Below are 27,801 nucleotides of genomic sequence, written 5' to 3'. Positions count from 1 at the left end.
CCATTTGTAAAACACCATTTTATTGATAAGACTTTGTAATAACAGCTATTTTCTACATCATTCTCATTTTTTATATTTTGACACCACAGGAACCACTATTCAAGAAACTGGATATTTTAAAAAATATTTAAATACACTGACTCAAGAAGCATTATCAGAGATACTTCCCATGAATTACCAGTTTTCAGAGAACTAACATGAGAGAGTGCTCTCTCTCTCTCTCTCTCTCTCTTTTTTTTTTACCACAAATAGAAAATAATTTAAAACAACAACAACAACAAAAAGCAAAAAACCAAACCATACTTCCATTATGGCCAGCTGCTTATTTCCTTGGGGCTGCCTTTTACCAGTTAGTCTAGACAGACCGACCATTAGGTTCCAGGGATCCCCTTCCTCTGCCTCCACCTCAGTGCTGGGAACACAGCATCTGCTCTGTTTGGGCAGGACCCTTGGAAAGGATCCCCACACGCCATGGTGGAGGCATGGTGGAAGATGTGAGTGGACAGAAGACATTTAACCACTTGGAGCTCTATTTTCTCCTCTGCCTCAATGCTGTATGTGGAAGCCCATGTCTCTAATCCCAACACACTGCATGTGCTATTGGAGGGTCATCCTGGCTACATGGAAAGTTTGAGGCCAGACTGGGCTGTGTAAGACCGTGTCTCAACAAAACAGAACAAAGGAGAGAGAAAAGATTTGCCTTATAGGATTTATGAAAAAAAATCAAAAAAGTTATTTTTATAGAATAATTCTAACTTTCACAAATATTGGATAAATGTGCATTATCTTATTTCTTTCCCTCTCCTCCCTCCCCCCCCCCACCAAAAAATCCTTTCTCAATCCAAAAACACATTTCCTCCTTTTATTTGGAACTTGGAAGGCGTTTGATGATCTTGTGGTAGTCCTAGATTCCTTTATGGAGGTCAGTCTTACTGTTACACACAATTATTAGAATACTAGATAATACCATATAACTAGGTTATGAATCAAATCTAATTGTAGCATCTTAAGCTTACACAAATGCAATTGTTGCTGGGAGGAATATTATTTGTGTTCATTTAATACATATCATCTGCAGTATTTCTATTTCTGAATTAAGATTTATCTGAATGTCTGATATAAAAGAGTCTGGATTTGAAAGCAACTGATAAATGCTTCTAGAGAAATATGCTTGCCGCTGTTCAAATATTACCCTTTGGACTACTGCTATGGTAAAGTTACTATTGTAATTTCATTTAATCTTTGCTGCTGTTCTTCATTTTTTTCCCCCTCTGTTTCTCTCTCCATAGAAGATTATGGATCGAATCAATTCTTTTGGTCATGTGATCAATGTCTCTACTATAGTAAGAAACAGCACTGGTGTTTCAACTCCTGCCCTCAAAATCATCATTGGTGTCTCTTTGATCACGTCGTTTATAATCGGTACCATCAGCAACGGCCTCTGTCTTTGGATGCTGAAATTCAAGATGAAAAGGACTGTCAATACTCTCTTGTTTTTTCATCTCATTCTCTCCTATTTTATTTCTACATTGATTCTGCCATTTATGGGCACCTCCTTCCTTCAGGACAATCACTGGGCCTTTGGAACCGTCTTGTGCAAAGTCTTCAACAGCACTTTGTCTCTGAGCATGTTTGCCTCTGTTTTCTTCCTCTCCGCCATCAGCGTAGATCGCTATCTTCTCACGCTTCATCCAGTGTGGTCCCAGCAGCACAGAAACCCACGATGGGCTTCCCAAATTGTCGTGGGAATCTGGATTTCTGCCATTATCCTCAGCACACCCTATTTGGTGTTCAGGGAGACGCATGATGACCATAAGGGGAAAGTGGTATGCCACAATAACTACGTTGTGTCTGCCAACTGGGACAGCAGAGAGAAGCGAGCATTAAGGCAATGGATTCATACAGCCTGTTTCATTGGTCGCCTCCTGCTGGGTTTCCTTCTGCCCTTCCTTGTCATCATCGTCTGCTACAAAAGAGTGGCCACCAAGATGAAAGAGAAGGGGCTCTTTAAATCCAGCAAGCCCTTCAAAGTCATGCTGACTGCTGTCATCTCTTTCTTTGTGAGTTGGATGCCTTACCATGTATGCAGCGGCTTGGTTCTCACTAAGAACCAGTCACTTCCTCTCCAGTTGACTCTGGGACTTACAGCGGTCACTGTTTCTTTCAATACTGTCTTTTCTCCCATCCTCTATTTATTCACTGGGGAGAATTTCAAGGTATTCAAGAAATCTACTCTGGCTCTATTTAAGTCAACATTCAATGATGATTCTTCTTCAGAAAGGACACAAACCCTAAACTCAGAAACTGGAATTTAAATTCTGGATCCTTTGGGCTGGAGAGATTTCTCAATGGTTAGAGAATCCTTGCTATTCTCCCATTGGAATTCTGTTCCCGACACTCTTATCTGCCTATAACCCCAGCTCCTTGGGATCTAGCATCTTCTTCTGGCCTCCATGGGAGCCCACATGCACACGGAGACACATACCCATACATAGAAATAATACAATTTATATTTTTAAAAATAATTCTGGATCCTTAAATAAACATGGACTCTGTCAATTACACCACTAGAGTTATATCCTCTGATATTGTATCCATAGGTCCTATAGTTAAGTATCTTCTAGTCTGTTCTAATTAGATCTGTAAAAATTAAAACAGTGCCAATAGGCTGGCAAGGTGACCCAGTGGGTAAAGGTACTTGCTGCCAAGCCTGAAAATCTAAGTTTGATCCCTGGGACCCAGTTGGTAGAAAGAGAGAACCAACTCCTGCAAGTTGTCCTCTAATGTACACACACACACACACACACACACACACACACACACACACACACACAGACACACACACACACTAAAATGTAACTTAAATTTTTTGGTTTTGTTATTGTTGTTGTTTGTTTGTTTGTTTTGAGACAGGGTTTCTCTGTGTAGCCTTGACTGTTCTAGACTCACTTTGTAGACCAGGCTGGCCTCGAACTCACAGAGATTCACCTGTCTCTGCCTCCCAACTGCTGGGATTAAACGTGTGCACCACCACACCTGGCCTGTAACTTAAAATTTTAATTAAAGAAATATTGAAGCAACTCCAGGGAAATAAGCAACGGTCATAATGTAAGTATAGTTTGATTATTATTCTTATCCTTCCTCCTTTCCCTCCTCCTCTTCCTCCTCCTCCTCCTTTTTAGTTCTTTTTTATTTGTGGTAAACAGACATGCAGCATAAAACTTGGCATTTCCACTATTTACTTTGTACTTCCTTGGCAGTACATGTATAATGTTGTAAAACCATTACCACTATCTGTTGCCAAAAAATGTTTGTCTCTCCAAAGAGAAACTCTGTATTCACTAGGTAACCTACCTCCCTTGTCCTGCCAGGCCCTGTACCTCCCCACGGCTCTGTCTCTGTAAGCTCTGTGTAAGCAGGCACACAGTCCACCTAAGGAAGGCAGGTTTGTCCTTTGGCATTGGGCTCATTTCACTTAGCACAATGCTTTCAGTGCTCATCTACATAATAAACTATTTCAGAACTTCCTTCTTTTCTATGTCTGAATTATATTCCATTGTTTATAGATGCACATTTTAAAAATCTATTCTCATCTTTTGACTATTATAACTAATGCTACCTACAAACATTTGTGTGCGAGTATCGCATCTTTTTTTTTTTTTTTTTTTTTTTTTCCATTTATTGTAGATACATACTCTAAGAGAGGAATTACTGGCTCTGGTGGTAATTCTATGTTTAAATTGTTTTTAGGAACCACTTACCATTTACTCCATATTACATTCCCACTTGAACTGTATGAAAGTTTCTGTTTCTACACACCTTCGTCACCACTTAGGGATTTCATTCTAAAATGTTGCCATACTGTTGCCATATTGGAGCAGTCCACATGTGATTCTTAACCTTTATTTTAAGGTTTGTTTATTTGCATTTTATGTGTAAGCCTGTTTGCCTTCATGCTGGTATGTACGCCATATATGTGCAGGTGTCTGTGGAAGCTAGGATAGGGCTTTAGATTTCCAGGAACTGGAGTTACAGACAATTGTAGACCACCGTGTAGAGTGTACAGATGGGCTAACAGAGATGCTTGAAACATGTTCATAGAATTTAACCTAAAAAAGCCTTTCAACATGTTCGCTTCAGGGAGAAAGGCTAAACGGCATCATGCTGAGGAGACTGGCTGAGAGGTGAGACTGCCAACACTCTGAGAGTAGCAACTCTTTAACACAGAAAATTAGGAAGAAATTCCTCTCCCCTTCCCAGGAAAACTAATTTACACATTCTGCCAATTAGAAATTAATTTGTGCTAAAAGGTTGCTACTAAGATGCAAATACACCTTTTAATAAAGGTGAGGTTCAGTCACAGGCTGATGAGAGTTTCTTTAATCGGCTTCACGCCCAGCAGAATGTGGCTCAACACGGTATTTAAAACATTAGACATTTTTATTGTGGCTAAAATAAAAAGAAGATATAACTATAGTTGGAGGTCAAGCCTGAAGTAAAGTTTGGAGGCCCCCAAAGGCAATATACCGTCTGTCTAAAAGAGAGCTATGAAAGCCAGAGAGCAGGGAGCGTATGGAAGAAAGATTCCCCTGCTGAGTAAGTGAAAATTTACCCAGAGGTGATAGGACCCTGAGAAGCTATCCTGTGACAAATTTTGGGTACTACACACCTTGTTTTTTCTCCCTAAATTGGGAGCAGTCTCTCAGTCTAACTTAGCTCCAGCTGTCCAAGCAATGGCATGCCCTTTCCCCTACTGAGAGGCAGAGGGCATATTTACACGATGGAATACTACTCAACTATTAAAAACGAGGAATTCCCGAAATTTGTGGACAAATGGATTGATCTAGAAATTATCATAATGAGTGAGTTCACCCAGAAGCAAAAAGAGACAAACTGTATATACTCACTTATATCAAAACACTAGTCCAAGGGATACGTACCATGAAAATCTTTACTTACCAAGAAAGTGGGTCAGAGGAGAGGATATCTGATTGAGACTTTAGGCAAGAGTAGCATGGAAGAAAGAGGAAATAGTAGGACCCACAGGGTCCTGGAAACCTACAAGAAGAACTTTATGACAGGCAGATCTGGATCCTGGGGTCCTCCTCAAACTAAGGCACCAGCCAAGGAGAATATAGGCAGTAAGCTTCGAACCCCTACCAAGACCTAGCCGACGAACATGACACTCTCCACTGTTGAGTGGAGAATGAGATCTGACTCTCACACGAACTCTGGTGCCCCTTTTCTGATCATGTCCCCCAGATGGGGAGACCTGGTGGCACTCAGAGGAAGGATAGCTAGTTACCAAGAAGAGACTTGATATTCTGAGAGCATATATAGGGGGAGGAGGTCTCCCTCGGTCACGGACATAGGGGAGGGGAGAAGGGGAGAAATGGGAGGGAGGGAAGAATGGGAGGAAACAGGGGAAGGGCTAACAATCGAGGTGTAATATGAATAAATTAATAAAAAAAAGATGAAAAAAAAAGAGTGTCATAGCTGCCAGGCGTGGTGGTGCATGCCTTTAATGCCAGCACTCAGGAGGCAGAAGCAGGTGGATCTTTGTGAGTTTGAGGCCAGCCTGGTCTACAAAGCAAGTCCAGGACAGCCAGGGCTACACAGAGAAACCCTGTCTCAAAAAAGAAACAAAACAAAACAATAGTCTAATGGTTTGGAAAGAAGTGGGCCTTTCTAACGAGCCTCCTTGTTTTCCTCTTTTCACAAAATTCTGAGCTTCATTAAAAAAAACGAGCAGACTCTTCCTCCAAGGTCTCCACACCTGGGCACCTGGCACAAATGTTCAGTAGCTATTGAATAAACATGAGAATGCAGCTCTTAACTAAGTCTGGAGTAGGCAGTTTCCTGTGTGTAGGGTCTTTTTTGTTTGTTTGGTTTGTTTTGTTTTGTTTTTCTACTCCCTGCGTAGACCAGGCTGGCCTCGAACTCACAGTAATCTGCCTGCCTCTGCCTCTGTCTCCCAAGTGCTGGGATGAAAGGCGTGAACTACCACGCCCAGCTCCTGTGTGTAGGGTCTTGAGAGTGCCCTTATATATACTATGTGATTTGAGAGTTTAAAAAAAAAATCAAAAGTTAAAATGTTAATAAGGGAACCAGTATTTACCTAAAGGAAAACGGGGCTATCTGGCCACCATACCTGGTGTTTCTGACACAGTACACTCACAGCACTTAACCCGCCTAAGAAAGCAAGAGACCGTGATACATATAACTGCAAATGGTTGAAAAGGCAAGGAAGGCTAAGAGGCCAACACTGGGCACCGGGCAAAGGGGTCAGGTGGGCCATAGAGGGCCCGAGATCGTCACCCAACTGGAGGTCTCTGGAGGGACACCACTGCTGTTCTAGGCTGCAGGCTCAGAATTGAGCTGGAGTTGAGTCCAGCTTCAGAAGCCAAAGGAAGGAACAAGGACAGACAACCAAGTGATAATATAGATGGACAACAGGTCCAGAAGAGCACACAGGAGTGTGGGCAAACAGCAATTGGAAGAGGCCATGTCCGGCCCCAAGGGCAATCCGGTGTTTACTGCCTGTCAGTTCCTTGTTTCATACACCAGGTGGCCAGATGACAGGCTAGTGGGGGGGTCATTGCTACAGCAATATTAGGAGTCCAGGTGAGAGTATAGTACACTTTCCTTGGCCTGGTGTTTCTTACAGGTTCTTGGCCCTAGTTTTGCTGATACGACTTTAAATATGCCTGTGTACCTCTATGGTCCCAATTCACTCATGCCAGTGAACGTGTAGTGGCCCCCTTCTGCTCCCAAGGCCACGTCATTCATCAAGCTGTCTTACGTGAATGGTGTGGTTTCATGTCCCCATTCCGGGGCACAGACATCTTCCAGCCTAAAATTGAGTCCACTCTGCTGGTGAAATGGAGTCTTTCAGGGCAAGGGATGAACTGATAAACCGCTGTTGACATGACAGAGAGCCACTTAGAGCAGGACACAGTGTGACATCGATGTTAAAGGCCTAGAGTCTGTCTCTTGCTTCCTTGACCAATGTGACCAAACAGGCAGGGAATCCGATAAGATTGTGCCTAATCCCCATCTCAGGCAAATGCTACAGAGCTTTGGGTATAGGCAAACAATGCACTACTGCTGTTTCTATTACTCAGTAAACCACAAGTTTACTCTATTATAATACTCAAAGATGATAAAAAAAATTGTTCATTAGAGGCTAGAGAGCTGGCTCAGTGGTTAAAAGCACTGACTGCTTTTACAAGGACCCAGGTTCAGATCCCAGCACCCATGTAGCTCAGGCCCACTGGTAACTCCAGTCCCAGGGGACCAGTACCTCTTTTGACCTCTGTAGGCTCCTGCATGCATGCATGCGGTGCACACACACACACTCAAGCACACACACATTTACACATAAAATCAATAAATAGGCATTTTAAATTGTGATTCTAAGTGCCTCTCCCCAAATCTAGAAGATTCCAAGAGACCTCTAAAGCTCTGGGTTCTTGGTGGATCCCACTAATATGCCTATTCAAGCCTTCACAATCTGCAGTTCTACCTGTTGATGTCATGGCTCACTGGGCCATGCAGGTGTGGATAGTGTGTGCAGGTGTGGACAGTGTGTGCAGGTGTGGATAGTGTGTGCAGGTGTGGATAGTGTGTGTAGGTGTGGACAGTTTGTGCAGATGTGGATAGTGTGTGCAGGTAATGGCCACCAGAGTGTCCTTCCCAGCCTGAAGACTGCTCCCTAACAGGTTGCTCCATAAAGCATCTCCATCTCCATAAAGATAATCTCTGACCTCCATGTGCGTGCTGTGACAGGTATATGAATACACACATGGTATTCATTAAATTTAAAAGAATTTCCCATTAAAAAGGATTCTGTAAATAAACTTTCCAAGAATGGTGTGTGTAAAGTACATTTGGACTGACGATGACATCCTGAATGGTAAGTTTCGTTGAAGCTGCCTTTATACATACTTTAAGCTTGCCTTAAGCTTTTCTTAGTACACAGCGAAGAGTGGCCTGCCTGATGTACGAACAGGCCGTAACTGCTCTTGTAAGAAGTAGATGAATGACCAACTTGCCAGCCCTGTCCAAATAAGACAAATGTGAGCTGTGGTGCCCTCTGGATATACTAAATCTTGCTCATGTGGTAGAGCAAGACATCCTGAAATATTTTTACCTGAATTCTTGCTAATTCTAAAAATCACAGGACAATATCTGTAAAACAACCGGCAATTGACAATAAATGACTGCTGGGCAAACAGGAGTCTTTTCCTTCACTGGTGTAATTGGTAATTCACCCCACTGGTCTCCACTAGTAAATTGCCCATGCTACTGTAAATATACCTACCTTCATGATCATAAACGCACCCCTAATTACACTCAGTACTTATTTAAAAAAAAATAAAAGCAGAAGCAAAAGAAGGTGTTCCACAGGGAGTATGGTCTATGACATCCACACCTTAGGTTTCAAGCTTGTGTGAATTTATTAAGTATGTCAGAAGCAAAAGTTGAGGGGGGAAAAAACAGAGAAACCCATCAAATTGGGTGCTTACAACATCCAGCAGAAATGACTTGAGTAGCCTGATTGAGAGAGTAAAGTAAAAAGACAGATAGCAACACACATAGCTGCATATAAAAGAACATCATCAAACCATTCCCACTGCAGGCACTTATTCCTGTCTTGTGCACGAATGTTTGCCTAGCTGTATGTCTGTGTGCCACGTGTGTCCCTGGTACCCTCAGAGGCCAGAAGAGGGCATTGGTTCACCTGGAACTGAAGTTATGGAAGGTTGGAAGCCACCCTGTGGGTGCTGGGACATGAACCCAGAGCCTCTGCAAGAACAGCAAGGGCTCTTAACTACTGAGCCAGCTCTCCAGACATTTCTGTACTATAAGATAAAACATGGCTACCTCTGTTGGAAATTGTTTGCCTCCTTCTGTTCTTAAGAGCAATATTTTTTTTTTAATACTCCTATTTGTTGTTCCTTTTCTCCTGTTACAGAACTGGGGTCCAGACTGACCCAGGACAGGGCAGATACTTGCCAACAGGCCAATCTAATGGAGGCATTTTCTTCATTGAAGTTCCCTCTTCCCAGATGACCGAAGCTTGTGTCAAGTTGACAAAACAAAACAAAAAACAAACAAAAAAACAAAAACAAAAACACCTAACCAGCATGGAGAGAAAGAAGGATTCCTGTAGCTGACTGCTAATCCAGTCTATCCTAACTGACAAGCTCCTTGTCTGAAAGAAGCTGGATGGTAGTCCTCAGGGTTACACCTCAAGTAGTCCTTCAACCTCCACACCCATGCTCACACACACACACACACACACACACACACACACACACACACACACACACATGCAAACAAACATTTAAAAAGAATGTCTGGGCATGGAAAGAGATGGATCAGTAGTTAAGAGCACTGGCTGTCTTCTACAGAACCAGGGTTCAGCTCTCAGCACCCACATGGTAGTTTACAGACATCTGTAACTCTGGGTTCAGGGACTCTGACACCCTCTCTGGCCTCCTCAGGCACTAGCTATACACGTGGCATTGTTAGGAACAAACAAAGAAAACTTATTCTAAGTATTATCATTTCATGTTCAGACTCTGTTTTATCATAAGAAGAAACTAAGTTCAAGCTTCCAGGCCCTAGATGAGCTGAGGACGTCTCAAAAACTGAACGGCTTCTGTTGTAAGGAGGCAGTTGTCTGAGTCCAGACATCTCAGGAACAACTTCTTCTTTCTTGCAGGGTCAATTAAGTTCGTGTCCCCAGGCCCAGGAACCTACTCCTATCCTGATTGATTGAAAGTCCCTTGCTCAACCCCCAAATGTCAAGTTATGATTGGGACAATACTACAGCCCACCTTGCTCCCCCTTGCTTTAGGGTTCTGTCCTTTAAATATGCTGCATAACATCCCTTCCGGGTCAAAGTTCAGCTCCCAACCCCACCCAATCAGCTCTGTGGCCCTGATGGATCAATAGCGGCTTTGATTATAATAAATTTTTGTCACCTGCATTGACCTGGTATTAGAGTTATGTTGGATTTAAGTGGACCCCACAACAGCTTAAAACACTCAGACATGTAAAATAAGGGTTTTTTTTTTTTTTTTTTTTTTTTTTTTTTTTTGGTTGGTTGGTTGGTTTGGTTGTTGGTTTTTCAAGACAGGGTTTCTCTCTGTGTCCTTGGCTGTCCTGGACTCACTTTGTAGACCAGGCTGGCCTTGAACTCACAGCGATCCACCTGCCTCTGCCTCCCAAGTGCTGGGATTGAAGGCGTGCGCCACCACCTGGCTAAATTTTTTACTTTAAAAAAAAAAAAAGTGTAAAGAAAGTCTGAGGTTGCCACAACCTAAAGAGACAATATGAGTAGCTGTAAGGTGGAATACTGGAAGTGTATGCTGGTAATGGTGACTCCTTCACTCAGAGGAATTTGAGTAGACTATGGAGTAGAATCGTGGAGCGACGATTCTTCAGCTGTAGCAACTGTGCTGACTGGAGATGCTAAATTTGGCCAAAAACTGAGAACTGGGTCAGGGGCACATGAAAGCTCTCCATACGATTTTGCAACTTCTTTTGAAATCTGAATTTTTTTTTTTTTAATTAATGAGAAAAAAAATTAATGAGAAGTGATAGAATCAAGGTGTTTCATATCTGTAGTCAGGAAAAGAACGCTGAGGTGAATTTACAAATAGATATAAAACCAACAGAAATAAAAGCAGACAAAAAACCCACCAGTCAGTGTCCACAGAGCAGTATAGCTCTCAAGACAGTTTTATGTGCACAGAGGAATAACTTGAAGATAGAAGTTGGGTGCCTCTACCAAAGTGGGAGGTATTCCGGTTACAGACAAAGTCTGCAAAGCTCTATAGGCTTGAGAAGTACTCAGAGCTCCAACACACACTGAAAGCCGAGGCAGAAATCTCTTTGGCTCAGTTTACAGTCGTTCATAGTTTTATTTCTGAAAGAGTTGCATGTGCCAGGATTCTAAAACAGGCTAGCTTGGCTTGGGGAAACATATGCAAATGCTGTTTTAAAAAGGGGGAGGGGTCTTGCCATGCTTTACAAAGTCATCACACTATAAGCTGAAAAGGCAAAGATCAAGGTAATTTATCAGCCCACCCTAGGGAAACCCTACAGATTGCCAGAAGCATACATCATGGCGATCGAGTTAAAATCATTTGCTATATTATACTACCTAGGCGACACACCAGAGTAAATAAATGCAGTAATAGAAGAGGTGTTTAAAATGGAAGCTAAACAACAGAAAAAGTCAACATCAAGTTCTAAACCAAAATCTAGGCCCCACCTACCTGGTTTTACAAACGCTTTCTACTTTAAAGTAGGAGTGCATATGTGTGCATGCGCGTGCACACACACACACACACACACACACACTCGTGCACACGCACACAAGCATAGAGTAAGAAGTGGCCCTGCGGCAAAACACATGGCTGTGAATGGACTGCTGCCCTTGGACTTTTGCTTACAAACTCTCATTACTCTGGCTTCAAGCTTGGGGCGTGGCTCAGTGGCAGAACTCTTGCTTAGTCAGGCCCAAGTCTGGGTTGGGCTCCTAACAATGAAAATACGAATAAATAAAAATCTGTTTCCTCTTCCTCAGAGTCTTCATGTGGATGGCAAATGTCTAGAGATGAGAATTTACATGGGCCCTTCTCAGCTCGTTTTCAGGTGTCCTGGTGGACAACTACCTTCCAATGATTCAGTTAATGATAATCTCCCAAAGTGAAATTTGCATGGGCCAAAATAGACTATCCAAAGCATCTCTGCAACGCTGCTGTGATGCAAAATTGACGGAAACTTTCAATTGTCACATTTGTTACCATTATCTGATTGGCTTAGGTGGATACTTGTTCTGGATTACTAAATTAAAATAATTACACTTTATAGACATCTTGTAACTAGAGATCTGGATATCTAGAAGTGAGGGGTGTATTTTTCAAGGGGATGTAAGGTAAATGTTTGTCCCCTCCTGTTGTGGAAATAAATATGGTGGGGGCGAGCGTCTCTCTGGATCCTCTCCATATGCCCTTTTCAGACCGACTTGCTTCTTACTGCATTGTTTTCTGCATACCAGGTCTATCAGCTCCTGCCTTCTGCCTTCCGGTTAGTCTCGGTCCGCGGGAGAAACGACAGAAAATCAAAAGGAAGGAGCAGGGAAACACATTCATGCGCTGCACGTTTATGTGGAAGGTCACACACAGGTCCCGTCAAATGTCTTTCCTCCCGCTACAGCTCTTTCTGGGCGTTGAAGAAATTGTTCCCACCTCTGAGACCCTCAGAGTGGTAACTGCTTCCTCCCCGGGCTAGCCCTGCTCCATTGTCCCCCAGAGGTCTGATTTAACCTCTCATTTGACTGCCTACTGTTTCCATCCTTCAACTCCCTTTGGCCACCCCTCTAAACTGCGCCACCTGCTTCCTGTCAAGACAGCTGCTTTAAGGTTTGTTTGTTTGTTTGTTTTCCCCCATGCCAAGATTTCTTCTGCCATTTTAGGAATCTGATTTTCCATTTATAAATGTTGAACTATTTCTTCCACAGTCATTAAAGCCACCTTGATGTGTGTTGAACCTGCATAGTTAGTCAACCAATCAAAGTCCTAATTTGACCTTTCACTTTTTAATAAGGAAAAATAACCCTGGGTGCTGGAGAAATAGCTCAGTGGTTCAAAGTGCTGGCTCGTCTTCCGGAGGACCATAGTTCAATTCCCATTACCCACATGGTGGTTCACAGCCATCTGTAACTCTAGTGCCACGAGATCTCATGCTTTCTTCTGGCCTCTGTAGGCACCAGGTGTGCACATGGTGCACAGGCAGACAAAACACTCATACATGTTTTGAAGAAGAAGGTAGAGGAGGAGGTGGAGGAGGAGGAGAAGAGTCACCATTTGCTCTTTTGATCTCTAAATAATATAGCGTCTCTGACCAACAATATAGAATAGTCTACATCTCTTGAGAGAGGCTACCTCTGAAGTGGTCCTGCTATTCAACACTTCTCAAAAGCCCAAGGGTTGGAGGTTGGTCTGATAGACTTTGATGCTAACTGCTTGCTGGCCCTGTGCCCCATCATTGCTATGTAACATTGCCTACGAACCTTGTTCCTACTTGACTAATAAAGACCAACATACCTGGGCAGGGCAAATAGGATAGGTACGGCTAAGGTGCCCTGGCTTTGGAAGACAGAGAGTCTTGGGAAGAGTGAGACTGGAGAAGAAGAGAGGAGGAAGTAAGGCTGCACCATGGGTTAGGTGGAGGAGAAGCCCTTGGCCGGTGTGGATGGAGATTTGGCCCAGATGATGATAATTAGCAAGTATTTGGGATTATGGATGGAAGGTACTCTATGGTCACTTGCTAGTGAAATTTATTTATTTATTCATTTATTTATTTATTTATTTTGAGACAGGGTCTCTCTGTGTTTGCCTTGGCTGTCCTGGTCTCGCTTTATAGACCAGGGTGGCCTTGAATTCACAGCGATCCACCTGCCTCTGCCTCCCAAGTGCTGGGATAAAAGGCGTGCGCCACCACTCCCAGCCTTAATTTTCTTTTCTCTTTTTTGCCTTATTCAATTTTTTCTATCCTATTGCTTCCATGTCCTACTTTCAGGAATTCTTTGTGAAGACAGTTTTCACAAAACATAGAAAAATCCTTTCTTTACTGTCTACTCTTTACTGCCCTCTGCAGGCAGAAGGGAAGAATCACTGGATAGTTTCTTACTAGCATGCCCAGCCCAAGAGATTCTCACCCAATGGGAAAGTTAAAAGTAATTGGTGGGGATTTTTGTTTTGTTTGTTTGTTTGTTTTGTTTCGTGTTTTGGGACACTATACACTAACAACCAAACACCATCTAATGACAAAAAGGGCTTCCTATTGTTCCTTGTTGTGCAAAGGCCCCTGGGAACCATACATCCTGCTGGCAATAGCCCCCCATATCTCTTACACTCACACACGAATAGACACGAAAATCTTCACCTACTGCGATCATGACTTGGATCTCTACAGCAATATTCCTCTCTATTCGTAAACTGGACTCTGAGTGACAGAATGCAGACTTAATAGTTACAGTGACAGACAGGTGCAGGCACAAGAACTTCAGTTTGTGAATGCTGTGCAGACAAAGGACAAGCAGTGTGGGAGCCCCTGTAATGCAGCCATCAGAGATAATGTGAGGTTTTTTTTTTTTTTTTTTTCATTTTCTTTTTCCTAAAAGTGTAAGGGAGGGTGCAAGATAACCAGCCAACAAGCAGCTTCAGTTTGTGTACAAAGGACTACTGATTCTGCGTGGATTATTTTCTCCAGTCACACTACTTTGTATGGACAGCGACACTGTCAGTGATGTCATCTGCTAAAACAGCAGACGTGAATATATTGTGTCAACTGAGCCCAAAGCAATGACCTGAGTAATGCAATCAAAGCAACACTATTATTTCCCCGCTAAACCCTCCACGTCTGTGAAAAAATGAATGCTAATCCTATGCACGTCCAAGGAATAGATTTCGTGGGAAAGAAAACCAAGCGCTGTTTACTTTTATTTACATTCTAGTAAGCGTTGGAAGAAAATAGATCACAGAATTCGATGTCATTGTGCACACCAGAGTATGCTGTAGGATTGTATGCGTACCAAGCTCAGTAACTGGTGAGCAATCACACTCTGAGATAAGAGTGTTCTTAGCAAGGTCGTTTTCTAAAGTATTGCTCTCCTCCGTTCAAATGGAGACTTCTTGTGTCCAGTCCTGAGGGGTTTGTGAGCCTGTGGTTCTTGTGGGGAGCACTGACAGCCCAAGTAGCATAACTCCCTTTAAGGTGTGTGTGTGTGTGTGTGTGTGTGTGTGTGTGTGTGTGTGTGCGTGTTTGCACTTACGTTTATTGTATATAATTTTACGCAAATGTAAAATAATAAGACCAAGGGTAGTCCAAGGAATTCCAAAACAACATAAAACGATGTTGCTCTGGATCCTCTCAAAGGCTGAAGGAGCGTCGCAGTTGCTGAAGACACCATACACTTAGGACTCGGGGCTCAGGTCATTCAAGCTGTATCTAGCCTGAAAGCCTCCTTCCGACGCCTGCCTTCCACGCTACCGGACAATGCTATGCAAGCTGCCAAAGGCGGGAAGCAGTTAACAGCCCAACCCAGCAGCGACACCTATGAACCGAAGCAAGCTATGCATAAGGCAAGATATCCATAAGGGTGCAATAAGTGGCATCCCCAAGTCTGTGGTAACCAACAGCTGTCTAATTCGACTTAAGACCCACTCAACAAGAGGGAAATCATTCCTGATACTAGAACCTAGGCAGTTTAGAGGGGTGGTGGGAGGCGGGGGCAGGGGGGGGGATGGGTGGGTGGGGGGTTGCGAAGCCATGGGGCTGAGAAGAAAACTCACTGTGTACCGTAACTTTGCTAGAGCGACATAATTCCTAATCACTTTCTAAATCTTATCCCTTTACCCACGGTGTACCTATCACCACTCATCATAGAAGCTTCTCTTTGCAACAAATGGGAATCGTCACAGAAAACCACACTGGGCCCAATGTAGAGAGAGACCACAGGATTGTGGGAAGCTCAGCCCCAGTGGCTACAGCTCCATCACATCACAGCTACATCACAGACGCTCCTGTACCTGGGGCTGGAGAACTCCTCAGAAGAGGAGCAGAGAGATTGTAAAGGTCGGAACACCAGGCTGTCTGCCGAGAAACAGTCTCTCATAGAAATGGCTACATAAATGAAGCCTGAACAAAGCAATGGGACATCGCATCAGATTCTACCGCTAGCCGAAGAGCTATAGGCACCTGATGACTGCACACAGAGAGGATTAACCTCTCCTCCTCAGAATGAGGCCCCCTGATTGGTCACCCAATACAAAGATAAACAATAAAAACAGACTCAGCAGATTGTATTTACATGTTTGTGCATACATACCGTTATAACCATAATAATTGAAGAAAAAAGAGGTTATTAATATAAGTGAGGGGATGGAAGACCCTGGAAGGAAGGGACTTGAAAGGGGTTGGGAAGAGGAAAGTAATATAATTATATTTTAATTAAAAATGTATAAAAATAAATCAAAATTTTTTTAAATGATAATAAAGAATTGGTCTCCAAAAGTGCATCCACACAGCATATAAACACGCTTCAGCAACTGTGAAATCAGAATTATTTGTAGCATTTCTGATATAGGAGACAGCACTGATTTATTAAGTGAGCAAGAAATATTTTTGAAAGGTTTCCAGCTTTTAGTTCAGTGGTTCTCAATTTCCTAATGCTGAAACCCTTTAATACAGTTTCTTGTGTTGTGGTGACCCTCAACCATAACCTTATTTTTGTTGCTACTTTATAGCTATGATTTTCGTATTATTCAATGAATTGTGACGTAACTATTTGGGTCACCCTACTGAGGGGTGGCGACTTAAAGGTTCAGAGCTGCTGCTGTTGTTCCATCTCTGCTTGCTCTTAGCTCTGCTGATTTCATCCGGTTATTTGTCTTTATAGTGAGCGTAGCATGGATATAACTCTGACTTACATTGTTTTCAACATCTGGAAACCTAAGCTTTCTGAAGTGAAAACACCGTCTCTTCAAAAGACAGGAAGCGGGTAGCATAGCTGGATTGGGTGGGGTGGGGGTGGAGCTGTGGGGTGCACACCTGTAATCCCTGCAATTGGGAGGAGGCAGGAGTTCAAGGTCAGCCTCAGCTACATGGCTACAATTACCAACCTGAGCCCTGAGATCCTATCTCCAAAACCAAAACCATGCTATGCGAGGATGAGATTAAGTGAAAAGAAGGGGAAAAAAAATAAATAAATAAATAACTCACATCCGGGACTACCGAGAGCCAGGCAGAAGCTCCACCCCTGGGAGGGCGGGTCCACGGGCCGTGGGCGGGGCCTGGCGGAGTTTACGCAGTGCGGACCCGAGCTATGGCGGATGGTGGCCGTACGGTCCAGGCTCGAGCTCTCTTGCAGCAATGCTTGCATGCTCGCCTGCAAGTGCGCCCGGCAGATGGGGACGCTGCGGCGCAGTGGGTGGAGGTAACGCCCGGCTCTTCCCGCGGAACCGCGCCTGTCTTCCTCTCATCTCTCGTAGGAGGAAGAGCATGCCCCTTTCGCTCTGCCCACCCTAGTGGGGGGCCTAGTTGTTTCTTTGGATTTGCTTCTTCTGATGGCCTGTGCCCGACTGGCTGTCTCTGTAACCGTCAACCTGAGGGTGATCTTCTGCCTTACTATCTTAAGTGTTGGGGTAACAGCGTAAGCGACCCCGCCAAACGGCTCTCAGAATTTTTAGGGGCTCTCACCCACCTCCACTAGATGAGATTTAATATCCTGCATTCCCTACCGTAGCCCTTTCGTCATAGCAAAGACCACCCATGAGCCATGTATGTGGGTGATCTGAAATCAAGCGTTAAAAATTCTAATACCACTAAGTGTTGTGGTGCACGCGCTTAATCCCAGCAGAGGCAGGCGCATCTCTTGAGTTCAAGGGCATCCAGATCTACCCTCGCAGTTTCAGCCAGCCAGGGCTACGTGGGGAAGCCCTGCCTTTACATAAATAAGGCTTCCAGGATCCTCACCATCTCCCGCTTATCAGAATTCTTTTCCTTTCTTTCCTTCCTATTTGTGTTAGAGCTTTCCCTTGAGATTTCGAAATTTTGTTTATATCTGAAAATTAGGCTATTTTCATTGTTTCCGTCTGGTATGATAAGTTACAACCTCAATTATTTAGAGTCCATCCTTCATCTTTATCCGTTTTGCCCACAACATTTCCTGATACAGAATCACACATTTTATTACAGCCTTCCAACTATCCCTTTGTGTTTATACAGTTTAAAAGCTGTTTGAAAGGCTTCCCTCCCACAGGGCAATTAGTCATCCTTTACTCTGGTCTATTATCAAAGTTTTTTTTTTTTTTTTTTTTTTTTTTTTTTTTTTTTTTTTTTAATGAAACAGCATTTTGTTTGGAAGTTATCTTGCTTCTTAGTTTTATTCATGTAGCTTTTGCTGTCCCAAGGAATGTTTTCCTTGCTGTGAGCACTGAATGTTTAAAGCTACAGCGAGAATTACCTGCTTTCCAATGTATTAGTAACATTGAAGGGAGGGATTTTTAGGTCACAAGTTAAGATCTATTACTGAAAACTCGGCATGGTGGCAAGTGGATTGCTGTGAGTTCAAGGCCAGCCTGGTCTACAAAGAGAGCCCAGGACAGCCAAGGCTACACACAGAAGCCCTATCTTGGGGGGGTGGGGGGAAGGTCCACTACTGAAATTAAAAGAAAATAACATAAGGAGGCTGTATGCTCTGATTGGGGAGTGTGGGTGTTTCTGGTAAGAATTAGGTACTTAATTCTGGCATCCAGGTGTCAATTGTGACTGTGGAAGATTTGCACCTGTGAGTAGTGCAGGTGCGGGAGACTCAGCTTGTCAGCCCCTCACCATAGATATGATTGGAGATGCTTGCCTGTTGCCACAGAAATACAATTGCCTTTAAAGAGAGAGAGAGAGCGCGTTCCTCAGACGAGAGCAAGTGCTGCTCTTGAGGAAGACTGGGGTTCAGTTCCCAGCATGTGGGGCTGCTCACACCTACCTGTACCCCCAGCTCCGTGGGATCTGATGGCCTCCTCTAGACTTGACAGGCACCTGCCACAGGCACACAGGTACACATAACTAAAGTAAAATCTTATTCCAGGTAAGTCAAGTATGAGTGCAAACCTGCATTTACACAGAAAGAGCCAGAAAGATATAGTTGAGTGCCACTAACTGTTAAATTGAGTCCCAGACACATATAAATAATACAAAACGCTTTGGAAGTTAAACTGCCTCTGCCTTTACATTTATCTCTCTGTGGCATTTGATAAACAGCTGTGTCGTGTTTACCACGAGCTCAGCACTGTTTTAAGTAGTTTGCAGTTATTAACTCATTTAATCTTTGCGGTTGCTCCTGGATCAAGTGAGTCGAGGAGAGATGAACGTAGAATCGCAGGCCAAACGAATCCATCAACGGCTGCATCAAAGTCATTTATCACTTGCTTGTTTTCTTGTAGCCTATCTTACAGGAACTAGTTAAAAAAAAATATTCAAATCACTATGTAGCATGACTAAGTGTGTATTCCTCATAACAACCAACCCTTTCATATAGAACTTATTGTCAGAAATGCAATTTTCAAAGCCTAACCATTGGGTTTACTTATGGTATTGACCACAGAACAGTTTCCTTGAGTTTGTAGATAGTAAAAATAGAATAAGGCCTATGTGAAAATACCTGCCCCCCCCTTCTTCATTTTTTATTTATATTTATTGGTTGCTTGGTTGGATCATTCGTTGGATTGTTTTGTTTTGTTGGTTTTTTTGAGACAGGGTTTCTCTGTGTAGCCTCGGTTGACCTAAACTCGCTTTGTAGACCAGGCTAGCCTCGAGCTCACAGAGATCTGCCTGCCTCTGCCTCCCGAGTGCTGGGATTAAAGGCGTGTGCCACCATGCCCGGTAGTTGTTTGGTTTTTTGAGACAGGGCTTCTCTGTTTTCGCCTTGGCTGTCCTGGACTCACTCTGTAGACCAGGCTGGCCTCGAACTCACAGCGATCCACCTGCCTCTGCCTCACGAGTGCTGGGGTTAAAGCATGCAACACCACACCTGGCCTTTTTTTTTTTTTTTTTTTTTTTTTTTAATTCAGATTACATCTCAATTGTTATCCCCTCACTTGTATCTTCTCATTACCCCCTCCTTCCCTCTTTTACCCCATTCCCCTCCCCTAGACCTCTGACAGAAGGAGACCTCTTTCCCCACCGTATGATCGCAGCCTATCAGGTCTTATCCAGGTAACCTGCTTCCCCTTCCTCTGAGTGCCACCAGGCCTCCCCACCAAGAGAAGGTGGTCAGATAGGGGACACCAGAGTTCCTGCCAGAGTCAGTCCCCAAAATACCACTCTCTTAGGGGAAAATAAAGAGGAACATCAAAAGTTTTCAGTGGCACTGTTGCTTACTATTGTCCTGTGTGGTACAACAGGCATCATTTAGTGCTGAATAAATCAGCCTAAGTTTGTCAGCCTGGCCTTGTGTGTGGAGGCTCCTTGAAAGCTCTCTTGACTTAGTAGAAAGGTGTGGTTTGAGATCTCCACTACTCTTGATTATACTGTAATCTTTCTTGATTGATTGTTCAGGACAGGGTTTCTCTGTGCAGCCTTGGCTGTCCTGGACTCACTTTGTAGACCAGGCTGGCCTGGAACTCACAGAGACCCACCTGCCTGTGCCCCCCAAGTGCTGGGATTACAGGCGTGCGCCACCTCCAGCTGATTATATTGTAATCTTAATTTTTGAAATAAACAATCATGATGAGTAAGACTTTGAGAAAGGTTTTGTTCCCCATAGTTGACTTAGAATTCAAGACTATTCTTGTTTGACCTCCTTGGCTTTTAACCTCCATGCTTGTAGACACGGTGAACCATCGTCCATCCACCCCCCACCCACCCCACCCACCCCCCCACCCCCGCGTTGAGCTGATTCTCTGTAAACTGCTTCCTAATCTGCGATTCTTGTGATCTCTCACAGATTCGGAGAGGATTAGTCATCTACGTGTGCTTCTTCAAGGGAGCCGACACAGAGCTCCTTCCCAAAATGGGTATGTGTTTTCTCTCTTCTCACAGTGAGAGGGGCGTGACAAGTGTTGTACTGAAACTCATTATGATGTAGGGACGGATAAAGATGGAGAGATGGGAACCCGTGAGCAAAAGAGCCGGACCAGTGAAAACCCCACTCACTGTATTGACTTCAGTGGGATTTTGTTTTGTTTCTGAGGGGCTTCGGGTTGAACGAAGGGCTTGACCGTGGTAAGCAAGTGCTCTGTCGCTGACCTGTAACCTCAGCTAGGAAGCATAATTTTTAATCTTTACTTTTTCATTTTGTTTGGCTGTGGCGCTAGGGATTGAAAGTGCTCCACCACCGCACAGGATCCTGAGCCCTTCTTGGCAGTCAACATCCAAACACAAACAGTTTGAAAGAAAAAACAAAAACCACCATAACGGATCTAGTTGAGCGCGCAGGCTTTCTGCTACAGCCAGGGCTGCAGGCCTAGCTCAAGCAACATGGATGGGGTGGGTGGTCGGTTGCTTTTTCCTTTCTGTTTTAAATGTGAATTGATGTTTTTGCCACATACATACTTGATGCCCTCAGAGACCAGAAGAGGACACCAAATCCCCTGAAACCGGAGTTACACAGACTTGGGCGCTGCGCTGGGGCTGCTGGGAATCCAACCCAGGTACCCTGGAAGAACAACAGCAGCTCCTAACTGCTGAGCCATCTCGGCAGCCCCAAGAAGCATGCTCCTGGGTTGTGCCGGTGTATTAATTACAGTGTGTTCTGTAAAACGTAAAGAATGTGCGTCCCAGCACTGCAGATGGGTTGTAGACTGATTTAGAAGACACATAAGCTCATATGTACAGCTCAGTTCTGCCCAGAGTACAGAAGGTTGTGTGAGTACAGTGGCCATGGAGATCCAAGCAGATGTCGCGTGGCTTTCTTTACCACACTCCCCCAAGTGCATGCGTGCGTGCATGCACACGCGTATGTGCTTATATTCATTTTACAAAATGGCAGGTTTTATAGTTATATCATATACTTTGACTTTATTTACTTCCTATCGCCCTCTCTTGTCTCCGTCACCACCACCACAACCACCACCCCCATCTCCTGCCTGTGTTATTGGAGGTATTTGATTAATAACATACCTTACAATATTTTAAGTTTCTAACATGCCATTGGTTATTGTTTCATTTGAACCCAACTTGCTTCTGTTTCTCTTTGTTCTGTATTTGCTTCCACACAGAGATACGTGAGTTCTCAGTTACAGCCAGTAGAGGGGGGTGTGTGAAAGTCTAATAAAACAGCATTAGCGCTCATTGCCCGTTAATCCAGAATTGCTGACCTAGTGTGTCCCGAGCCTGAGGCCTGGGTAGTGGAACAGTGATTTCCACTGGAATGCACTGTTCCCGAGATGTCCTGCTTCCTGAGATGTAGTCAGTAAGGCTGCTGGCTGTAAGGAAGAGAGCTGTTCACAACACAATTACACAACACAGTCTGAAGAGAGATGTTCACTAAGCAACCACGAGGCTCGCAGCCTAGGTTAGGACTCAGCCGGCTTTTACCAGGCTGAGCGCAAGACTTGTAGAGCAGGGTGGTCATGCCAAGTCCTCGCTGAGGTTTACTGCAGTGTGTGTAGTGACTGAGCTCAGCTGAACTAGAAGCAGGACCTTAAAATTTAGAATAAAATAAAATAAACCTGGGCTGGAGCTCGCAGAGATCAGCTGCCTCTGCCTCTCACTAATACTAAAACCGTGTGGTCTGCCATGCCTGGTGGTCAAAGCATGCCTTCCCAAGCATAATTTGAGGATGGCAGTGTAAGGTTTATAGAATTTCTTTACTACTTGTTCTGTTCTTCCTTTGTAGAAGGAGGGAGAACCTAAGAGTAAATGTATACACCTTGGTTTATTACATCAAAATAGTGTTGAGCTGTAAAGGTTTCCTAAGTTTAGGTTTCTAGTGCACATAGATGCTTATGGCAGCTTGGGTAAACAGCCTCATAATGCTATTAGAATGTTGCCACGGACTCTTTGTTTGGTGCTTGGGGGGAAGTTTGAGATTTTATTTTTATTTATGTGTGTGGTTGTTTTGTCTGCACATAAGTCTGTGTAACATGCGAGAGCATTGCCAGAAGAGGGCAGGAGATAGTCTGGTACTGGAGTCGGGTGCAGCTGCCAAGTGGATGCTGAGAACCAGATCTCCGTCCTCTGGAAGAGTAGACGGTACTCTGAGCAACTGGGCCTTCTCTCCAGCCACCTACATGTACATATACATATACATATATATACATATGTGCTGCCAATAGCTCTATACCTTTTGTTTGCTTTTTCATTTGTAATAATGACTTTCACCTTTACATTTTCCCAATAGGCCTTATTTATAAAGTGTTAGTCCATGTTAATATTGCCTTAAATTATGAAGTTACAAAATCATCTAATTTAGGGTCTAGAGAGGTGGCTCAGAGGTTAGGAGCACTGTCTGCTCTTCCAGAGGTCCTGAGTTCAATCCCCAGCAACCACATAGTGCCTCACAACCATCTAGAATGAGATCTGGTGCCGTCTTCTGGCATATAGGTGTACACTATATACCTAGTAAATAAATACATAAATAAACAAAATAAGATAAACACTTTTTTTAAAAAAACCATCTGGCTTATAATGGAATTGAACCAATGGATTTGCTCATGAAATAAAAGGAGCAGAGAACAAACATTCATGTGGTCCCCATGTGCAACCATATTTGAGGGTCCAGTGTGCAGCTAATTCTTTGAATGTAGGTCATTTTGGGTGAACTTTATGTAGGTGAGCCTAGGTGCCAGGTCAGATGTGAAGCACGTTGGTATTTTCTGTATGAAATTCAGAACTTTATGGTTTTTTTGTTTTGTTTTGGTTTTGGTTTGTTGTTGTTTTGTTTTGTGCTTGGGCTGTGTCATTTTGTGAAGGCCTTTTTAACATCTAGAGACTGGATTTTTAAAACCAGGTTTTAAATATGAAACTTGATAACCAACTAAAAGATTGATGATTTTCTTCATGTTTGTTTTTCACTTCAAAATGTTTCACCGTTTTTCTTTACCCAGTTAACACACTGTTAAATGTGAAATTAAGTGAAACAGAAGATGGCAAGCACGTCTCCATCCTGGATCTGCCTGGTGATGTTCTCATCGTCCCTCAAGCCACCCTCGGAGGCAGGGTGAAAGGCAGGAACATGCAGTATCACTCCAACTGTGGAAAGGAGGAAGGCTTAGAACTGTATTCGCAGTTTGTCTGTCTGTGCGAAAAAGCGGTAGCCGCCAACGCCAAGTGTGCGGAAGCGGGGGTTGCCGTGGCTCACGGCACGTATGGCAACAGGCAAGTGTTGGAGCTGGACACCAATGGACCGTACACACACCTAATTGAATTTTGAAAGATTCCTTTCCACAGCTACTTGCTGGTATAAAATGACTTGAACTGTTGTTAGGGGTTTGTTTGTTTGTTTGTTTTTGTTTTTCCACCTTCATCTTGAAGATACAGATCTGCAGCTCCAAGCTAAGCACATTCCTTTAATCCCAGTGCTCCAGAGGCAGCGGCCAGAGTCTACAAAAGGAGCCCAGGACAGCCAAGAGTACCACAGAGGAACCTTGTTTCGAAAAACCTAAAAAAAAAAAAAAGCTTAATACTTAAACCTGGCATAGTGCACAAACCTTTGCTCATAGCATTTGAGAGGCAGAGGCAGGTGGATCTCTATGAGTTCAAGGCCAGCCTGGTCTACATGGTGAGTTCTAGGACAGCCCGAGCTACATGATGAAACCTTGTCTCAAAAAACCAAAAATAAATAAGTAAATATAAATAAAAATAAATACTACAAACTTTAAGATAATTTTTAAAGTGAAAAATAAATTACCAGAAGTAGACATCTTGAGGTGGCTGCTGGCCACCATCTCCCCAGTGTCTTACATTTTCCTTAGTCTGTGTTTCAACACTTTAAGTTCCTATTACACGCAAACCCAAAATCCCTTTTTTTTTTTTTAAAAAAAAAAAAGCTTTCCTGTACTGTTCTATTTTGAAACTTAAGAATCAATAACTGGAGCTCATTGTCCTTAGCTTTTGTTTTATTGATTCACAATACAGTTGTTGAAATGTAATAAACTATTCATAAGCTTAGAAACCCCAATTTTTCTTAAAGTTTCTCCAAGGACATGTGTATGTCTTTCAAAAAAGATTACGTTACTTACTTGAAATCACTTTAATTTTATGCTTAGGTAGAATGCTGAGTCACTGCCTTAGATTTAGTTCAAGCAATCCTCCTTACAAAAATTGCCGGAGATACTGTGGAGAATGGCACTCCAGGTGCATGAAAGCTTGTTCATTAGAGGTGGTTGCAGATAAGGGGAAAGCAAGGAAAATAATAGACTCGTAAGAAACTTCACCTTGGCTTTTAAGAGGCTCGAAAACCCATCAGTATACACACTTACTTTGCTTTCATACCCGTGATGAGGATGCCTTGTAGAAAGACAGTCATGTTCTGCAGATCATCCAGTACAGGGGAATCATCTCCATCTTCCAACTCTTATAGTAAGACTTACTGAAATTACCCTTGGTGAGGGAGGGGTCTGCTTCTCTCCTGCCATTTAATTGGTTTATGTACTAAATTAGGCACAAGTGGAGCTGCCCCTAACTTAGATGCCTCATGCCTCAGGTTTTCTAAGATTTTAGAATGTTTCAAACAATATACTTCCTAAGTGTTCTTAAAAGATTTATTATATTTTAATAAGTTTATATGTGTGTCTGTCTATGGCTATGTCCACATGAGTGCAGGGGCCCTTGGAGACTAGAGGCTACCCTGGAGCTGGAGTTATAGGTGGCTGTGCCTGATGTGGGTGCTGGGAAAGGAACCGAGGTCCTCTAAGCAAGCAGTGCGTGCTCTTAGCCACTTAGCCATCTCTCCAACCACCCCTAAGTGCTTTTTAATCTCTCAATTTAGAAACTGGGAGCCACTTGTGAAAAATACTATATGTAAGCTTCAACATGTGGGGTTTTTTTTTAATTTCTTTGGTGTTTTGACTGCATGTATGTTTGTGTATGGGTGTCAGATTCCCTGAAATAGGCATTATGGACAGTTTTGCACTTCTGTTTGGGTGCTGGGCTGGGTCCTCTGGATGAGCAGCCAGTGCTATTAACCCCTAAGCCATCTCTCTAACCCTCAGCAAGGGAACTGGAGCCATGGCTCAGTGGTGAGGAGCGTGCAGTACTCTTCAGGGGACCAGAGTTCAGCTCCTGGCACCCATGTCAGGCAGTTCACAGTATCCTGTGGCTCCAGCTCCAGGGGTCTGCTCTGAAAACACACACACACACACACATCATTTTTTTTTTAATCTTTTTAAAAAATAAAGCAAAATGAGCCAGGCATGGTGGCACACACCTTTAATCCCAGCACTTGGGTGAGTTCAAGGCCAGCATGGTCTAAAGAGTGAGTTCAGGACAGCCAGGGCTGTTACACTGTCTCGAAGAAACAAACAACAACAACAGAAGCAAATTAAATCACACCTTTGTCATTGCTTCACTGCTTTAAGTTACAGAAGAAGACCTGCTATCCCAGCAGGAGGAGGCCTGAGCCACACGTTAGACCGTGTGTAGTACCTTCCCTAAGCTGCTAAACATCTAGCATGCAGCAGCCCTGAGTTGGGGTGGGACAATAGGATTAGCTCCTAACTTACAGCCTTACATGCTACATAGCACCTTTGTAAGTCTGCTGAACTCAGAGACACTCCCCCCCCCCCCCCGTCCCCCTCCCTCCGCCCCCACCCCCACCCACCCCCGGCTCCCAGCTTCCCCCACTGTGAATGGCTGTGGGGGATATTTACTAAAGGATATTTCACCAGAAAGATTGGCTGTACTAATGATTTGTTGGCTCCATAGTGAAGGAATAAACATGACCCAATATCAAATACTACAGCATTCTGAGCCACTTGTCTTGGACAGTGAAACCTCACTACTGTTAGAAGAGAAAATGACATGTCACATACTTACTCCGTCACCAGCACTGCAGAGGATCTCATATGTGATACCTACACAACAAAAGCACATGATTAGAACCGCACTGTACTTACCAGTCAGGTAAGCAGAGGAGATGGTTTAACTTGGTACCCCATTTGGTTTGAGCCACGCACACTCACCCACCCTCTTATAAAGCACTTTTTAGCCTCGTTCCTTCACCTGCATATACTATGCTCACACACGCTTCTGCAGTTCATATAGCGACCTCAGAACACCCTCGAACTGCCACCTGCATCGGGCTGCTGTGCTCCATCTCCAGGCAGTAGCATTAGTCTCCCTCCCCCCACTTCCCTGCCTGTAACACGTAAATTTAGATGGTTTCTACTCCAGGTTATCCTCAAAGTATCAGAGTAGGAAGAAAAGGATCTAGCCTGAACTAATTGTGGGTACATACCAGTGAGGCAAAATTGCTCTGTAGTAAACTTTGAGAGGGACCCCACCTTTTAACCAGTGTCTGCTTATGTGTAATTGGGCTTACAGATTATTCAAACCAGATGCATTATGGGAAGGGACAGGCACAGTAGGAAAAATAAATATATGGCCTGTTAGGAAAATAGAGAACCACCCACATTACTCCCCTAATAACCAGCTCTTCTCTTGAACCCCATAAAAGGAAGCCTCAAGCAAGAATGTAGGCTCTTGAGTCCTCACTCGTGTGGCCGCCTGTCGATCTTGAAAGCATGTCTTCTATAATCTGCACAAACAAAGTTACCTTGCTTCTTCTGCAACTCTGTGTAGCCCTTAATTTCAGTTCTGTTTGTTTGTTTTGTTGTTATTGTTGGGTTTTTTTGAGACAAGATTTCTCTGTGTTGGCCTTGGCTGTCCTGGACTCACTTTGTAGATCAGGCTGGCCTTGAACTCTACCTGCCTCTGCCTCCCTGAGTGCTAGGATTATAGGCATGCACCATTCCAGGCTATACATTTTATTTATTTATTTATTTATTTATGTGATTTTTTTTTTTAAATGTGTATGTCCATTAAACCTGGCCTGGATCCTAACCATAAGTCCAGCATATAAATTGTATTTATTTGTTTATGAGATTTTTAAGAAATGTATGTGGGCATTTCCCCTTACAACACATCATGCAGTGCCCATACAGGCCAGAAAACAGCACCGGATCCTCGAGAATTAGAGTTGCAGACAATTCTTAGCTGGCTCTTAGCCACCATGTGGGTGCTAAGAACTGAACCCAAGTCTTTCAGAAGATCAGCTAGTGC

General features: G+C 43.5%; 2 protein-coding genes across 2 annotated transcripts; both read left to right on the top strand.

Moving 5' to 3' along the window:
• The first annotated feature begins 1,295 nt into the window (after nt 1-1,295).
• On the top strand, nt 1,296-2,818 carry Gpr33 (G protein-coupled receptor 33). The gene has a single exon (XM_051153739.1). It carries the CDS (start codon nt 1,296-1,298, stop codon nt 2,313-2,315), a length of 1,020 nt encoding a protein of 339 aa, XP_051009696.1. The 3' UTR covers nt 2,316-2,818.
• A 14,088-nt stretch (nt 2,819-16,906) lies between these two features.
• Nucleotides 16,907-24,007, top strand: Dtd2 (D-aminoacyl-tRNA deacylase 2). Its single transcript, XM_051145895.1, has 3 exons — nt 16,907-17,017; nt 20,525-20,594; nt 23,628-24,007. The coding sequence occupies exons 1-3, from the start codon at nt 16,907-16,909 to the stop codon at nt 23,951-23,953; spliced, it is 507 nt and encodes a 168-aa protein (XP_051001852.1). The 3' UTR covers nt 23,954-24,007.
• The last annotated feature ends 3,794 nt before the right edge of the window (nt 24,008-27,801 follow it).

This window comes from Acomys russatus, chromosome 1, assembly GCF_903995435.1.
Source record: "Acomys russatus chromosome 1, mAcoRus1.1, whole genome shotgun sequence".
NCBI classification, from domain to species: Eukaryota; Metazoa; Chordata; class Mammalia; order Rodentia; family Muridae; genus Acomys; species Acomys russatus.
This window is presented reverse-complemented; position numbering and strand designations above follow the sequence as displayed.